Source organism: Larus michahellis, chromosome 5 (genome assembly GCF_964199755.1).
Source record: "Larus michahellis chromosome 5, bLarMic1.1, whole genome shotgun sequence".
Taxonomy (NCBI): Eukaryota; Metazoa; Chordata; class Aves; order Charadriiformes; family Laridae; genus Larus; species Larus michahellis.
In genome coordinates, this window is record NC_133900.1 from 53,045,694 (window position 1) to 53,064,183 (window position 18,490).

The window sequence follows — 18,490 nt, forward strand, 5'->3', positions numbered from 1 at the left end:
GACTGTGGAATATGTTCAGTAACTACTTCAGTTCTTCTAAAGTTCAAGAGTAGTAGGTGCAAACTATTTCTCAGAAACCAATAAATGATTTTACTGAGAAAGAGTGCTATTGTCACTGTTACCAACACATACAAACACTACATATATAAAGACCATCAAAATCAACTATTATATCTTAGAATGTCTTTCCTGTACACTATCTACATTCTTACACCTCAATGTTACACCACTTCTTGTTCCCTACACTGAGGCTGGAGTCAGAAGCTAGACATTTAATGAAAAAGCTTACTATCAAATAAATTAGTGAATAATGAAGCAGTTACTACACCTACATTTTGAAATTATTGTAATATTACCTAAAACTCTACGGAGAGGTTATTACTAATTCCAAGAAACATTATTTTTCCAAATAATGTAATGCTGTAAATGCAATCCATCCATGAAGCGCTCTGCAAGCATCATGACTGAGCACAGGGGGGAGCCATTTAGTCATAATCCTTAAAGTGCATCTAAAGAAGTCAAACTGAGGAACAAGAGTGAGTGGCAGTATTGCTACCTGAAAATACACAGGTAAAGGAAGTAGCTACTAGAAGACAAAGAAAAAGTGCTTTTACATAAACGCAACTTTATTAAATCCGAGTAACATTAAGAAGAGCAAATTATTTCCAGAAGTGCAATGTTACTGATCAAAAAAGACAATAAAAGCAACAATACGTAAGCCACCAGCTATTCCCCAATCATTTATAAACCTGCTTGATTTCAAAGTAGCAAAAGGGAAAGAAATTTCTTTCAAATGAGAATCCACCTGTTTACATAAATAAACGCTACACAGTGTCAGCCACCAGCACCGGTGTGGAGGGCGTCCACAGAGATTATTACCTGCTTTATGGTGAAGTCATTAATAAGATGATGATTGTGTTCATTCAAGTTGCAGTGCAGGGTAACACAGTCACTGTGGAACAGCAGGTCCTGCAAAGTGCTCACCCGCTGCAGTCCCAGAGCACGCTCCATGCCATCTGAGAGGTATGGGTCATAGAAAATCACACTGAAGCCAAAGGCTTTGGCACGTAGTGCTACTGCTTGCCCAACACGCCCTAGAACAACATAAACATGCAATGAGAACAGATGTGAAGCAGCTGGTGTAAGGCAGCCTCCTCCTTCCTATTGCGAATGCTTGTATCAAACCATACTGTTTTGTACAGCAACTGGAAGAGGATAAAAAAAAGAGGCAGCTCCCATCCCACTTGAAATCATGACTAAAATCAGAAATGTTACATCTGGGCTGTTTCACACTGCCTTACTCAAAACAAAGCAAGAGGTTTGCACCTTTTGCAACCAGAGATCTGAAATGCCAGAAGATGTCACGTAATCTGCAATAATGTGTGTAATACAAGGGTCTGCCTGCTGGGCCTGTTTACGGTAAAACACTACTGCTTGTGAACACATCCTGCCAAGGACTTATTCTTATCCATGTCGGACCAGCTGGCTTTAATAAAAAGCTATAAAATTAATCCTCAAAAATGGATGCAATAAAAGACAATTTGTTTAATCTGAAGCTCAACCATTCTCAATGCATGGAATCTCCTTTCTGAACCAGTATTTGCTTTCATTTTGAATAATGTCCTTTCAGCATTAAAATGCCTACAAGAATCCTGTCATCTCAGGCTCTAAAAAATTCTGTATTCATGTACCTAAATGATTAATAAATACAATCCATCATATGGCACCCAGTTAAGAAGAGTGCGGTACCATTTGCTATTCACATTGAACTTAGCTTTTCTCTGTTCCACTTTCCCTACTGTCATATTTCAGAGCTGTGAGCGATATTGCTGTCTGGGCATGACTCCATGCCACATGTATCAGGAGGTGTGTATTTCCCCTTGACATGCTACCAGTAAAACACAGAGGAAAAAAGTGAGTGAGTACATCTAGCGAGTAAGGGTATTCTGAAGAATGAGAACTAACAGAACTAACCTTGTCAGGTTACAACACTACACACTAGATGCTCACGTTAAGAGTATTAGAAATGTTAGATAAAGACATTTCAAAGGAATCACTAGACAGGCCATAATAATCATGTCTCATTTAAAAAAAAAAGTCAACAAGTTTTCTGTTGTAACATCTGAGTTTGTTCAAAAAAGCATCAAATTAACAGAGGGAAATCCTGTCTCTTTCCAATTGTGCTTGAACAGATTTCCCTCTGCTTTTCAGTTTCTCTTTGAATAAACTTAAAAAGCCACAAGAAGAAAGGTTTTTTATTGATCATTTAACCTGAACACAGCAATTCTGCAGTGCTTAGTGACAGATGTGCTTGGAATATTAAACAGTACGTCAATCTGATGGGGGCTGCCTGCTTTTCTTTGGGGACACCAAGTTAAAATACTCTTCAAAATCTTTTATTTCAATACTTGCATACATGTTCTCTGTTTGCTTTTCAAGCTGTTTTTTATAAACTTGAATTAGACAATTTTCAGCACAAACACTGTATTATTTTCAAATTTTGGCATGTTCACAGCTTAAGGAATCAGTCACACAACTGTAAACATTTTTATTTTTCTTTTAAAGGAAGCATATCGCTTTTACTCCAGCTCCATTCATTTTCACACACAACATTCTGTCATCTGTTCTTTTTTACACTCTTTACAACACTAATACCTGAGGGGATTCGTGACAGTGAAATCTCTTACAACACACTCTCCAGTTAAAGCTATACTTCCCATTCATTGCAACCAGGCTAATAAACCAAAGCCACCTTCAATGTGCACAAAGTTTCCTTCTGAAACACTTGGGAATCACACAAGTGTATTTCTAGCCAGAATTGTCCTACTACAACTACTTTATGGGAAAAATTCTTCTGCAACTGACAGTTCATATTTAGTCTTAGTTGTTAAGACAAATACATAGGTGGACACACATAATTTCCCAATTCCTTTTTAAACTAGTCTGACAATACAGTACAACCACAAACCTATGATGTTTTTTTCCTTTCCTGGAAAACTTCTATTATATAAGACTCTCCAGGGTATAAGGGGTGGCTCAAAACCTACCTCAGCATATCAAGAACAACAGAACAGCACACAAAGCATCCCACCTTCGGGACAACTCTATCTCAAACACATATACAATGCTATGAATATTCATGGCTGCTTCCAGGGAAGGCAAATTCTGAAGTTCAAAATATCAAATTAACTTCTTGGTCTGTAGTGTGGGAAGAATGCAGAAAATGCATATTGCATACACTTGAAAAAAAGGCAGAAAGCAACAAAAGCCTATTTTAGAAATTAGAGATTATATAAAGCTCTAGCAAAACCCATCCATTATTTCAGTGATACCAGAAGTGTGAAGAGGGACTCATCAAAAACGTCTGGGTCTCCTGTTATAGTCTGACCCATTTACTCCCTCCATGTCTCCCAGTTTGTAGGTGTCTCTGACCTCGACCTTGCCAATGACCTGATCTGAGTGTGACAGTATAGAAGCTGCAGTTGCCAATGACCCCAGCGCTTGGGCAAAGAATGAGCGTCCTATGCTGGTATTACAAAGTTTTATAAAATGCCCTTGATACTGTGGAAATTTTGATGACCTGCCTGCAGACTTCCATGGAAATAAAAAGTGCTTTCACTTAGCAGATCTTTCCTGTCTATGCAAGAGTAATGGAGAATCTGGGTAATTTTTCTTCCCTCTTGGAGAACTCTGAAATGTGGAGAGTGCCATTTTGTTGCATTTCCTGCTGAGCACATTAAGAGAGCTAGTAGGATTGCTAAGGGTACATCATTTATTGCATGATAATACCACCCAACTCTTTAGCCTTAATAATTGTTTGATAATGCAGATTGGTACTTTGGCCAACATCTAGTCAGGACCGTGGGACTGTTGAGAGAATATAGCAGGTGAGGAAAGACAAACTGAGTGATGACATTCATTATGATGCGGAGACAAATGTATTTGGAGGAATTTCACCTCTCTTGAGTGAGGAAATGCATTAGCTATTAGTCATCAGCATTTGTAACTGGAAAGGAAGGGGAAGGGAGTGTGATTTCACTGCCTTCACTGCTGTAAAATTATCATTACAGCAGAGCCAGGTCCAGCTATCTATTCATCCAAGTACTTACATGCTGCTGCTCATAAATATTCTCTTTTTTAAAAAATCCCAACACCTAAATGTCTAGATATAAGGTGAAAAAGTATTTTAAAAAAAAATAATGCAGGGCTTACTATCCAAGCTTGTGATGCATCACTTGAAATACAGGACACTGGATAGTAATAAAGATTAGAAGTGACAAAGACAGCTGTTTCATGATGTGATATTATTGTTTATGTAAGGCTCAAAGCATCACACACTTCATAAAGACAGAAGGAAACACAGGCTCTGCCCTAAGGAGCTCAGAGGCTAACCAAACAACAAAGCAACGACGGATGGTATCCAACAAGCACATGAAGGAGGCATTATGCTGTTGAGTCTCCGCTTATCTTCAAGCTCAATACAAGCAAAGGATGAGAGATGGGGTTAACTTTAAAGGAGGAGCATGGAGTAATAGGATTAAGCAGGACAGACTAAGTGTCAAAGCAGGAATATGCATGAGAGGAGGCAAAGAAAAGAGAGTGGGTGATGGAAAGAAAAAGGCAAGTGAGTCATGAAACTTGGCTAGACCAGTGGATAAGGAAGTGAGTAGCTGAAGCTTTGGAGGGAATGACATAGTCGTTCCCTAGCACAGAGATAGGCAAGAGCTAGGGTGTTTTCTCTTTGGCAGAGCAAGAGAAAAGCCCAGGAACAGATGTGAAAAGGTCCGGAGTTAGCTGTTGCAGAAGCAAAGTGATACATTTAAGCAACTCACTGCTGAAGAGACCACATGTTTAAGACAAAAACAGAGAAATACAGCTGTGGTTGAAATATGAGATGATCTCAGCCGCATATTAATGAGAAAGGACAGAAACAGCAATACTACACAGAACTAGAGAAAAGAAGGACTCGGTAACAGACGATGAGAATTGTTTGTTTCGTGTGCAATACCTTCACTTCATAGCCTCTTAGTGGTTCATTGCTTCTGACATGTCTAAATAATAATATAATAAAATGAGGCAAAACTGCAGGCATGGGAAGAAGCCACCAGTAGAGAAACATAACCTACGGGCACCAGTCTGTTGAAGGTGGTTGTAAATACACATTTTAATCTAAAACCAGAGACAGGTAGCCTCTTGCAGTGATCTGCAGTAGAAAAGAGCATATATCACAGCCTAAGTGCCTGAAGTGCTCAAATGTAAAGTCTAGTACATCCCTATTTCTATATCTTCTAAGACTATATTTTTATTCTTCATTAATACATAGCTACACAGGAGTTTGTTAGAACTAGTTGTTGTGCCTATTCACTTACATGCACCCAAAGTGAAGTTTTCAAAACTGACTTTAAAACTTAATTTTCCTTGAAATTGTGAATATTCTCTTGTAGGAAAAGAAACAGGCACAATAAAAGGCTAGAGAAAATTACTGGTTAATAACCTTTAAAATCAGATTTTACTATCCTTTTAATATACCATGCACACAAAAAGGCTTGCTTTTTAAAAATGAAACCAAAACATAGTGGTTTATGTAGGTTTACACACATATTGGCAATCTGATTATCCATTTGTTTCTTTACACTTTTCAATCATTCACAACAAAACCAACACACATAAAATTCACTTAAGGAAGTGAATAATAAATGACTTTTTTTCCTAATCTCAGTCTGGAATTTGTGCACTACAAAACTGCAATGCCAACAGGACAGAAATCTCCAGCAAATACGCACATAGCATGTGAGCTAAGGCTTAAATTTCAAAAACTAGGTATGCATTTCCATTTTTAAAACACTTCAGGTGACTGCCTATTATTTATGTAGAGATGCTGTGACCATGAATGCAATAATCATTATGTGTTTAAAAGTGGCACACATTTACACGGGTATAGATTTGAGAAAGCAACTTCATGACTAACTTCTTGAAAGTCATATTTCAAAAGCAATTCTTTGACTGAAGATGTTTTTGCTGCCTTGCATGCTCATTTAAATGAGTACTATGTAACGGCAAGCTATTTTCAGCTTCCAAAAGTAAGTTTGTGGCTTGAGTTATTTGACAGCAATGTGTAACTGGAACAGTCATTTAAGTATGATGCCTTGTTGTCAAAATCATATTATTAATTCCTGTGGATGAATACCACAGCAATTACATCCACAATCTATCAGATCTTTGATAAGACAAGCACATGACTAAATAATTTTTATATAGAAACTGACTTGCTTGTTTTTCTTCTCTACTTCTGTAACAGACAGTAATTAATTCATCTCAAGCAAGCCTGTCCATCTGTTAGATGCTGAAACACATTTAGGGCCATTCAGAGAGGTAAGTAGGTGATTTTATTAGGTCTGGAAACATTTCAAACTTCCTTGCATATACTTTTCCTGTCATTTGAACCAAAATACAAATTCAGATGCAGCCCAACCAAACGCATGAAGTAACTGCTCTGAAGGCTGTTAGTGCAGCAAAGACTTTTCAGAGATGTTAAAAACAGTAAAAGGAAAAAAGCACAAACGGACTCAGATAAGACAATGGATGAGAAATACAACATATATATGTGACAACGGGTTGAAGTAGCAGGATCCTTGTCCTGGAAAAGGAAGTGATGGTGTCTCCTTCCCTTTCGACCAGCGTGCCTGATACCAGGCAACGCAGCAGCAGAAAGTAGAGAAACGTAAAGAATTGAAAAGGTGTTAGCAGCAAAATAAGTTGTCTGAGGGAAATGATGATGCGTAAGGGGAAAACATTTGACACGTACAAACACCAGGAATGAAATGGTATTATAAAGAATGCTTCACATGGAAAGGAGGGAACTAAGTGTTCCATTTTTGTAGCTCAAATCTTCATGATTTTTTTAAAGCAATGGAAGGTGAGGAGTATTAAACCACCTCTCCAAGCCAACATACCTAATCCAATAATGCCCAAGGTCTCCCCTCTGATCCTGGCAGCTCCAGAAGCCACTTCCCGAATTTGTTCAACGCTTTGTACTCTCGTGCCTTCCCGCAAAGCCTGGTGAAGCCAGGTGGTTCGCCTGTACAGGTTCAGAATGTGGCACATGGTAGAATCTGCTGTTTCTTCTACCGAGGCAGCTGGCACATTACACACTGCGATTCCTGCAAAGAACAGGGGGAAAGGATACCAGTTGCCAAATGTTTCTTACTTTTTCCCATTTAACAGCAATTCAGGAGTATGACGTTTAAATTTACAGATATTTCAACACCTGTTTTGCACAAATACTACGTTTCTGACTGTAATGGCACATGATAATCAACTATTATGTCACATATTCTATGCGCAAACATATTTTTTTCTCATTTGTTATTACTATTTATTGTGCTTGCAAACTAAGGCAAACAGTAAACAGACCACTGAAAGCACAAAAGGAAAGTACTGAACATGTCAGGTAGTTTAGAACACAAGTCTTGATAAGGGTGTTACATGCACACTGAGCTAGGTGTTTTAAATAGCAAAGAGAAATCTGCCTTGCTGTCAACAGTGCGGTTAATGATCACTGTTTAGAAATAACTGCATGAGTTAGAGTTAGCTTTCTATCACTGACCAAATATCCTCCCAAAAGCTACCTATACAAGTTATAAAAAAAAAAAAAATTTATAATGACAGCAATGCTTACAAAGCCCTCACAGGACAACTATTAGTATTTTCAATTCATGTATGGGTAATCATGACGCAGGGAGGGACAATCTGTTTTGTGCTGCACACAGGTTTTATAATTACGACGAACAGAATCCAAGTCTTTTCCTGGTCCCTCTAATTAAACAGATAACCCATCTAATTGTCAACAGGGAAATACAAAATCCACTTCTGCATGGTATGTAAAGGTAATGCAAAATTAAGTCCATGTTCCTAATAGCTGAAAAGTTACTAGTTGAAAAGGGCATAACATCAAGAGACCATTACAAATTTTCACAGAGAATTGTGGAAGGTGGATTGATTCAAGACTCACAGCATTCCATATTTTACTTCAAAAACAGATCAGGCAACAAGTAATTGTAATTGCATGCAAGTTATCCCATTCTGCTTTTTACCTTCCAGTACTCAATGTACAGCAGCTAAGCAAAATGTTACTTGAAAAAGTTTGTGTCCTTTTTGACTTGTCTCTCTTCATTCGTTCCATTTACTACATGTTCTCTCTCTAATCATCAGCTCCCACAAATGTTTGTCTCTCAGTTCTGCTGACTGAGATCACAAACAGTACACAGTATAATTTCACGGTGGAGAAAAAAAAGTGTTTTGTATACTAAAAAACACCCTAATACTGTTTTCACTGTCTAGTTGTTTGGGTTTTTACATAAATAAATATTCAATGAGTCCTCAGCTCATGCCAGTATATCTTATGAAGCAAGGAAGAAAAACCATTCTCTTCAGTAATAATAACAACAATAATCTGACAAATAATAAGCTCATACCATATTTATCTATGTTTTACATGCAAATGTCATCATTTTGCTGTCCAGTACTTTTTTCACAGCTTTCTTTAGATCAGTAAAAACCAACATCAGGAACCTACAGAACTATTTTTCTTTTCTTTGCTGTAGAGATACAGCGTCTGCTGAGTCATTGCTCTTAGATTTACACAAAGATAAAACAGCATCATTTACTGGAATATTAATCTCGGCACCCTGCTAACATCAACGGTAGAATGAAACTCACCATTTTTTAAAAATGGAAAAAAAGTGCGAGTGGAGGGAAAAATACGAGACTAAAATGTAACATCCTCTTAAGTGCATCATATTAAACAGCTGCATTTGTTTATACAAAAAGTCTTTTTTCATGGAGCAAAAATGCAGGTTTTAGATGGCAAAACAAATGTAATAAGCACGTCTTCTGAGAGCTGGCATCAACAAAATAATGCTTTAAAAGAAGCTTAAGATTTTATATTACATATTTGGGAAGAGAAATAAGGAATTGAACTTGCCTTACACCTTCTTCCCTAATAGGTTTCCTTAGAAATTTGGGGTACAAGAGTCAGACAATTCTCTCCTCAATTGTAGGATTATTTTTTTTTTTCCTATTTTCCCCCAGCTTTAAAAACAGCTAATTTCTGAAAGGCAGGGGCATGGTGAACCACAAAAAGCGGCAAGAGAAAGGCAAGATCATGAAGAGACATTTTACATAGGAAAAGATAGCACACTCTTATCTCATATCCATCGCTTCTATGCTCCCTTCCCTTTCCCCTTTCCCCACCACTTTCAGTGATCTGCATAGGCTCAATGCTGAAAAATGCAGCAGTCAACGGGCATAATCCTTGACTCCCACATCACTTGCATCCAGCTACACTCACAGCTTGAACATATTTTCAAGATTCTTAAGAAAAGTAAATACTACTTAACAGCAAAAGCTGGTAACAACCCCACGAGCCAACTCTATGAAAAATACTCAGAAAGTTACTATGGAAATTCAGGAATATGTCAGACTTTATCCTCTAATTCTACACTATATTTCAAGAGTGAATCACAGCTTTTTACAAAGAGCAATTAACTCTCATATTACCTCCTTGAGATTCATAGTGCTAGTTCAGCAAATGGAATGTGATTTGTCCCAGGAGTGGTGAGTTAGTATTTAATTCCAACCATTTCACCCTAACTATTAAAATCAGAGATTTTAGACCGTAAGCCTTCCAGCATTTATTGGCTTTTGACCGGCTGGACAACTGTATTTCATAAATACTGGAATGCACAAAGGGGATGGATCTAACTGTGTAACTCAGTCTAATCACATCACAGGAACTGAATGATTGGGAATGTGACCATGTCGTATCTCATATGAATGACAATATCCCAAATCTGCTGTACTCTGGCTTGAAGAACCATGTGGATGAATTTAAATTATAAGATTGGGTTACAATCCAGAGTGGAGACTTGCAGAAAGAGCCAACAAACCCGCAAAGATTCTCCTCTTATCAGGGATTCTCTGCACTAATCTGACTCCTGACTGGTTGGGGCCTTTCATCTGTACCTATGTTTTGACTTTTGATCTAGGATTTTACCCCAGGTCAATCTCTACATATATGTGTTTTCAGGGGCTCACAATGCACACACCTAACTTCAGCACTAGTTACAATACATAGGAACACAGCCATGCATGCTTTCAGACCTGATCTGTTCTTTATAGAAACTCGCAAAGAAGTTGTTAGCCTCTGCCTGCTCTGCAAACTACGCTGCCATTAGAAACAGGTGATGATTTTACAATCATTTACTGATAAACAGACCATATTACAGCTTCGCACTACATCAACGGGGTTACTACTAACACTAAGCACTGTTACATTGAAGTAAATGTTTTCAAGATCTTCCCAGAACGTAATGGGAAACATACTTGGTCACCTTAATCTTAGAAAAGAAACGAAAAAAACCCAGATGTTTATCCCAAATGGTAGTTTGACCTGTATATTATAGGTTAAGAGATGGTTTATCCTAAAGTAAGGGTAGTACAAATCAGACTGTTACTTTTTTACAGTGAAACACTAAGCACCATCTCTTCACAGTTCCAGTATCTGAATTTATTCTGAAGCAGCAACAATTGATTCTCCTGTAAAATTGATATTTCTATTTTATGGAGTGGTTTAGTACTAAATCTCATGCATCATAAATAAGTCTCAGACAGTTGATAATGATCTCATTTTTAATTCAAACAGAAGTAGTATGCCATGCTGATAGAATTATATTTTGTGATTGGATTACAGCAGTAGTAGTTAAAATATACAACTGGGGTAAAAAGAAAGAGATGAAAAATTATGGCCTTACTCCTTGGATTTATATTGAACAGGCAGATTTGTCATCGTGTCACAAAGCTGTTAATATTATCACTTAATTAACTAATACTAGTATCTCCGTAATGATTTTTAAACACTTTGATGAGAAAATTATACAGCTTACATACTGTTAGTATAAATTACACAGAAAACATTAATGCAATGACTTAGATGCTATCGTATTTCTGGAGGCAAGTATAAGATGTAAAATAATGTTTGTAATACTCATACCTAAATCTCCAGCAGATTTGATGTCAATATTATCAAAACCACTGCCAATTCGGACAATTATTCGAAGTGCTTTAAATTTCTCCAGGTCTTCTCGTGTTAAAGTGATAGTGTGATACATCAGTGCACCCACTGCTTCATTTAGTACCTATAAATAAAATGGAAGAAAAAATAACTTTTTTTTTTTCTTTCATAGGATCTCAGATTAATCACATGTACATATTTTCAGGTATAAAAGACTGTAAAAGCATTAAATCCAGGTCTTTTGTTTTAAAGGTTATTTCTCCAAATACCTTCCAGCCTCTTGTTAAGTCTTTTTCATCTGATGTATCCATTCTAGCATGATGAGATTAGCTTTAAAAGATCTAAGTGACCTATATTTGTGTTCTTATTAAGAGGGAAAACTCTTCTCATTTCACAGGAGATGCTCTGCAATATCATACCCTAAGTACAAGCATCACTGGACCGCATATGCACATGCAGATGAAACACAACATGGCAGCAAGCACTCACTTTAAACAGTAAGTATTTTTATGCTTAGGCAGCTGGCATTCAGTTTTGAATGCAGTCACAGAGCAATTATTTCTTCACCATACACACAGTGGTACAGGCATTCACTGCACTATTAAAACACTTGATACCTGAATAGAAAACATTCAGTAATCATTACAAAACCCTTAGATAACAGAGACTCGAATATGTCCATTCATACACATGAACCAATTTTTTGTCCCTTAGTTTATTGATAACTGCAACTGTCTAAGCTCCCACTGATGGAAAACTAGATGTCATATAAATTGGTACAACTGAGATGCCAAAGTAGACATTACGCAGAAAAAAACATCACCTCTTAAGAAATAGGAAATAGTACTAAAGGAAAAATGTTGCAAAAGAAAAAAAACTTGCGTGAGAGATCACCAAAAAAGCAAAAATAGTCAGGATCTGAAAGGTCCGAATATCTTTCAAATTATGTTAGAGTGCGTCCAACCTACTCAAGAAAGGTTAAGAGGAAAGGGGGTGGAGAAGGGGAAGAGAGCCTAGCACACTACGCTCAGCAGTTTCGAATTCTGCTACTAAACAAGCAGTGATGCTGCACCCCACACAGCTGATACAAGTTTATTGTTCAGAAAGCAGAAAATATTTTCCTCTCTTTATATGCAAATTGGACAACTTCACTTCTTCCCAACACTTCTCTGTGTTTCCACCTTCAATGCAGTATCTAACATCCTAATCGTTCTACAAGATACAAAACATACACAAATCACTTCCGTACCTACACTAGCTGTAATGGCTTCAAAACGTCCCTATGACGCACTTCACATAAAAGTTCTGCAGAGGCTCTAAATTTCTCATTCAACAAACTTTTGAGTCTGGCAAATGTACAGATTCTGTCATCGGAGCTATTTCTGCTCATACGAGCACCTTCTAGGGTACGGCAAGATCAGTAACAATAATGAACATCAACATAAATCATTAAAAAAAACTATTTCAGCAAACCAGTGTCTTCCCACACAGAGGATTACAAGTGTTGGAACCCAACATCTGCAGAAGAAATTTTTAAAATTAAAATATGCTAAGTAAAATTTTAAAATAAAATAAAAAACCCTCCATAAATATGAAAAGAAAATCGCTTGTTACCGAACACTTCACCAAATGATTTATGCTATTTCAACAGGTGTTTCTGGATTGGTAATCCCAGTTCTAAATCAGATAAAGACCAGAATCCTTTGAGCAGAATTTGGATTTACTTGTAAGAGTAAGAACTGCAAAGAAATTAGAAATTACACATCCTTAAAGAATGCGGCTACAACATAATTCAAAGAACAGCTGTAGGCTCTGATCTTATAAACGATTATACACACACAAAACTCCTTGATTTTAATGGTACAAACAAGTCCTTTGGAGATTACATCTAGCAGTCACCAGTCAGAATGACTGCACTCATCAGAATGCATTTCCTTGTGCTGTTACATAGTGTTAAAAAAAAAAAACCAGAACAGCTTATTGGTTTTGCTTCTACAGTGACATTACAGTTGGTATGGACCAAGTCAAAGTCCACACCTGGGGCAGTCTATACAAGAAACAGTCCCTCTTATAACCTGAGCGCCCACATAAAATGCCCTTAGGGTTTTTTTTGTTCCATTAATTCCTAAAAGAAAATTGCTCCAAAATCTCACAGCTCCAACAATACGGAAATGTCTTCTAATTTCCAGCCCCGATTTATTCACAGCCCAATTTGTATCCATTTGTTCCGGTGCCAGCATTGGCCATTTGCTTAAACCATACTTTGTCTCCTTGGTGTTTACAATCCAAGTGTATTTATAGACAACTATCATATCACCTCTCAGCATTTGTCTGGCCAGACTTCACAAGCTTAGTCCTTCAAGTTCCTTCCAGGATGATGTCCTTCTACCCCCTTGATTGGTCTAACACTTCCTCCACCGTGCTCATGCAAGTCTAAACTCAGCTCTTCCGTGGGTGATCACAACTGTACCCGGTGTGCTACAGGAGGTGTCCCACCCCACTGCCAACACCAACACTGCCAGCAGCAGCATACATACTGGAAATCTCTGCTAATGAAGTCTCACACAACACGTGACATTTCTGCATGGCCACCGTCATGCTGCCAGTTGATCCTTTGACTAACGTGTAAATATGAATCCTTATCCCTGAAGCACGTATTTCTGTCACCCTACTGTATTTATACTAGGACTTCTTTCTCCAAGTCACAGCACTTACTACTTCAACTCTCAAGGTCAAGTTCTTTACGATATCCTGGTCCTCCCCAAGTAGCCATACCCTCCATTCTGTTTTTTATCACATACATTTCCGCCACCCCTTTCAGGGTTGCTCTAGATGGCTCTCAGACAGCAGAAAACATCCTCTGTTTATTTATCAGAAAGACAAAAGCTGAAGTAGCTTAGAACTTACAATGAGCCACCTAAGGCTCCTACGACAGCCAGATCCTCCTCTACCAGACTGGAAAAGGCCAACTCTATGTGTGGTTTACTACGTGCAGACAGAGTGCAGTCACTACTTTAAGGACTGCATTAAATAGGGGCTAAAAGAGAGCAGAAGTGGCTCAGACGTTTGTGCTTTAAAATCACAGTGTTTCAGTTGGGAAGCAGCTTTTCACTTCATAATCATGCATATTTTATTAACTCAGCCCGTCAAGACTGTAATTTGGACTCCAAGAGTGCCAGTCTGGACTCATTACATGACATTTTTGGGCCCATCTAGGTTATGGCTTGGCACTAGGAAGAGACAGAAAAGTATTGGGAAGCTTGGGAACGTGTTCAATAAAAGGAAAAATACTTCTCAGCTACGGCTTAATGCTGACACTAGCCCTTTCCACAGGCAGTTATTTACCCATCATATGGGATATGGAACAAACAAATGCAAATGAAAAGTCTTTAAAAATTTTCTTTTTAGTATTTGAGGCTCTTCTAGGATTATGGACCAGTTAGCAAGGAAATGCATTGCCAAAAAATGTGATCTTCTGTGACTGTGTACTATTTCACATTAATTTGATAATTAAATTACGTTACTGCTTTTTGCAACTGGCCATGTGATTGACGTATGCCAAAAAGGCAGAAAAGAATAGCAAAAAATCTGAAGTTAGAAATATTCAGCATTGATGAATGTTAATAATGCCACTTACAGATTAAAAAAATTAACAGTGAAAATTTCTGTATTTTGGAATTATTTGTATAAGTTATACTCTCAGTTATTACACATACTAAATGCACACAAGGAAGTCTGACAAGCTTGTCATTGCATTGAGTAAAATCAAAACTTGAACTAAATCCGAGCGTAACACATGAAAGTGAAATCCAGCACAAATGTAAACAGCTCTGGAAAATGAAAATCTTTACAAAAAGAATAACTGCATAGGAATAATTTACTGATCACTTGCAGAAGCACACTCAGTGGTGGATGCATGAGAGATACTGGGACTACACATGGTTTGGTTTTTTTTTTTTCATCATTTTCCATAATGAACTTGATTGATCCAACATTCACCAAATTCTAGTACGACAACTTTATTACAAAAATATCAACTTGTGTCAACTTGACTGAGATACATATTTAACAAGTAAGCCAGAAATTTCAGATCAGTGCCTAGTACACAGCAGTCAGACAATATTCCTTCACGATCTCTTGTGAGGAAAGGTAATAGGCAAAATTTGATAAGAGAACAAGCAGAGATGGCTGCATACCTTCAACAGCCATTCCTGCCTTCATCAAACTACAGTCGTGCTTTTCCGGAAGAAAGGATCTGAGATAAAAGTTCAAACACAGGACACGAGTTGGCTTCCTTCTGTTACTAAATGATTATGTAGCCCATTTGCATAACTTTTATGCCTTCAGAGTTACTGCCAGGTGAAGCTACAGCACACTGCTTGTTGAAAGCCTTTTTCATACCCTCTTCAATACGCTGACATCTAATCACAACGGCTCAGAAGGGTCTTTCTGCTGTTCTGCTGTTCTTCAACCTCAAAATGATCACACTGCTTTCACATCATGTCGGGTCTCCAAGGCACTTCAAGAACATACGTAGGAAACATTTATATTTCAAAGAATTTAACAAATATCGAGTACCGAATACTGCAGGTTGAAATCTTTTTTAAGTATCTTCCTATGTACTTTTTTCACCTCATTTCAGCCCCAGGCCATTTTAGCCATCATGCCAAACATCACACAGTCACCACTGCAACACACATGCCTCATATTATTTGGGGAAGAACTCTTAGCATCTTGTTTATTTTTACAAGAAAGTATAAACATATCATAATACGCTAAGAATAGAGCGGCAAGCCCTCCTCTTCTTTGGTCATCTAAAGGTACACTACTAGATTTTATAGTGAGAGACTGATCTCAGAGGCTTGTGGATCAAATCTACAATATAGAAACATAACAGTATGTTAAATGCTAAACTACTTCAATGCAGAGACAGAAAATATTTATAGATTACATATTGAATATGACAATATATCACAATGTTTTAAAAAGACTTCTAGCAAATCACCGCTAGGAAGTCCTGTATTTCATCTGGTTCTAGAAACTAAGGGGTATTGCATTTCTTGGACTTTGAGTTTGACACATCATCTCCAAAAAACATTTGTTCCCAGTGTCACCAACAGACTTGAGATATTTTGCACATTTGCGTGGGGGGGGGGGGGAGTACTTTACCTAAACTGAGTAGGCCTTGCGTTATTTGACTTGCAAAAAGCAGCCACACATCAAATTTGTAGCCTGCTACACAGGGGATGGCTGCAGCTGCTCTCAACGCCTCACTACGACATTACAAAGGGTCCACGTGAAACTAATGCCATTAAAACTAAAAAGAAAAACCAGTGTGCTCAAACGGTATTTAGTGTCTCCAAAACTCTGCTAGTTTGTACTGCTTTGAACTGCAAGTTCCTGTTTCTCTTTGAGACTATCAGCTCAATGTTAGGTTCCTATGATCCATGGCGCTGTCAGTAACCTACCCATTTCATGATGTGCACTTTATTCAGCAAGGATACTGTCTAGTGTAGACCCTAAATATTAATACTTAAGTTTATACTGTACATAAAACCAAGTAAGTATTTATATTTCATACACACATGAACAAAACTTATTTGCAGGCTCCTGAAAACTCTGAAAACCTATATATCCACACACTGTATAAACTACAGAAATAAATACATGTTACATATTGATAGTGTATTTCTAGTATTTTTAAAATATACTATTGTAAAATATACACACATACATACAAATACACACACACAACTATATAAATAACCTGCATAGCCTATAACAAACTTCCTTTTAAAAACTATATTGAGGCCAGTATTTCAAACCCAGGATTTACTAACAATTATATGCAGTTTAATGACAGAAGTCAATTTGAGAAGAGAGACTCTGAAAACACTCTTGCTAAATAAAAGGCTTCAATGAAAAAAATCTTTAACAGGAATTCTGTGTGTTAACTTGTATGTTCTATTAATAAGGCTGACACTTATTCCATTTCAGTTCAAGTTTATCAGACACTAGGATGGACTGAACATCTATACCAAAGGATCACTATGTCATGAAAGTCACTGATGACAACGCATCAACCCACGCAACTGTCTCAAAAAACCTGTTAATAATCACCAGCAATTTTCAAGCCCCAATGATCCTCAGTAAGACCTGGTACTGGGAAATGAAAGAAAAAGCTAGTTGGTAACCAACTATATTAGACTCTAATCTGTCTGTAAAATTGATATATGCTGCTCGCTGGGTACAGCGGCACTCCCATTCTGCTTTTTAAAGGTTATTAGTTCAGAGGAGACACTGGCAGCCTGCCCCTTCATGTAATGCTGCACTTGACCTGTAATATTGCCACTGGCAAATCTGACAGATGTTAGTAAAGGGGTCAATTGACTACAAACTCTGATTTTTTTTTTTTTATACATCCTTACTGTGATAGCTGTATGTCAACTACTTTGTTGTATAATGACCTGTAAGAAGAGTTTACAGGGTCTCTTTTTGTTTTGTTTTGGGTTGTTGGTTCCCCCCCCCCCCCGCGTAGTCTTTCATAAGGAATCTCATCCAAGCCTCATTCAGTTTCAGTAAATTTACAAGGTTTTGGATCAGCTCCAAGGTGACAACTTATTCCCGTGTTCAGAACACGGCGGCTTCCTTTCAATCTATATTCCTTGAGAATTTAATTTTGATTGAAAACTAACATGTTGCAACTGCATCATGAATATAAACATTACTGATGGTACAAATGCAAGATTGCAGCTTTACTACTAAACAAAGAAGAACCTGAAGCTGGAAAAATTATCTTACTTAGCCATTGATACAACAGGAACAAATCAAAGACTCAGCTGAACAGCACCACCATTCATGATTTGTTTGTATCAGTTTCAAAATATTTGTTGCTTTATGAAAGCTCTTCAGCTCTTCTTTGAAACAGTCTTAGATAAAACTGTAATGACTGGAACTGCTTCTACATGTAATTCCTGCGTAAAAGTGTGATGGAAAAATTTTGAGTCCTATGCCATTGAACAGGAAGTTCAGTTTTTAAATTTTTTTAACTTGAACTAAAAATATGGAAATGTAGAATCCCTATGAAAATGATTTTATTTTGTGCCTTCTTAACAGGAGTCAAGGGATCTGATACATTCTAACTTAATTCAATCACTTGTAAGGCGTGAGCATAGATTTGCCAGACAATTTTACCACTTCCAACCTTGTAGCCGATTCTCTTTAATGTTGTGGTGAACTGGGTATCTGCATGAGGCAGTAAATCCAGTAAAACACACACTTTTTTTTTTCTTTTGGCTTATTTGAGACACAATTACAAAAAAAGAGAATGAGAAAATGTACGCAGCTTCAACCAAACTCTTGACTTCTTTCCAGTCTATATGTTTTGTTTTAAAGATCATTCCTAATCAGCTGTGCTTC

General features: G+C 37.4%; 1 protein-coding gene across 24 annotated transcripts in view; it reads right to left on the reverse strand.

Moving 5' to 3' along the window:
* Positions 1-18,490, reverse strand: part of CTBP1 (C-terminal binding protein 1) — a 249,997-nt gene that overhangs the window by 16,081 nt on the left and 215,426 nt on the right. For all 24 annotated transcript variants that reach the window (XM_074587319.1, XM_074587321.1, XM_074587333.1 and 21 more), the window contains 3 exons: positions 11,051-11,195; positions 6,954-7,160; positions 880-1,094 (listed from right to left, as the gene is read on the reverse strand). In XM_074587319.1, coding sequence (XP_074443420.1) covers positions 880-1,094; positions 6,954-7,160; positions 11,051-11,195 — 567 coding nt within the window. The remainder of the gene's footprint in view (positions 1-879; positions 1,095-6,953; positions 7,161-11,050; positions 11,196-18,490) is intronic.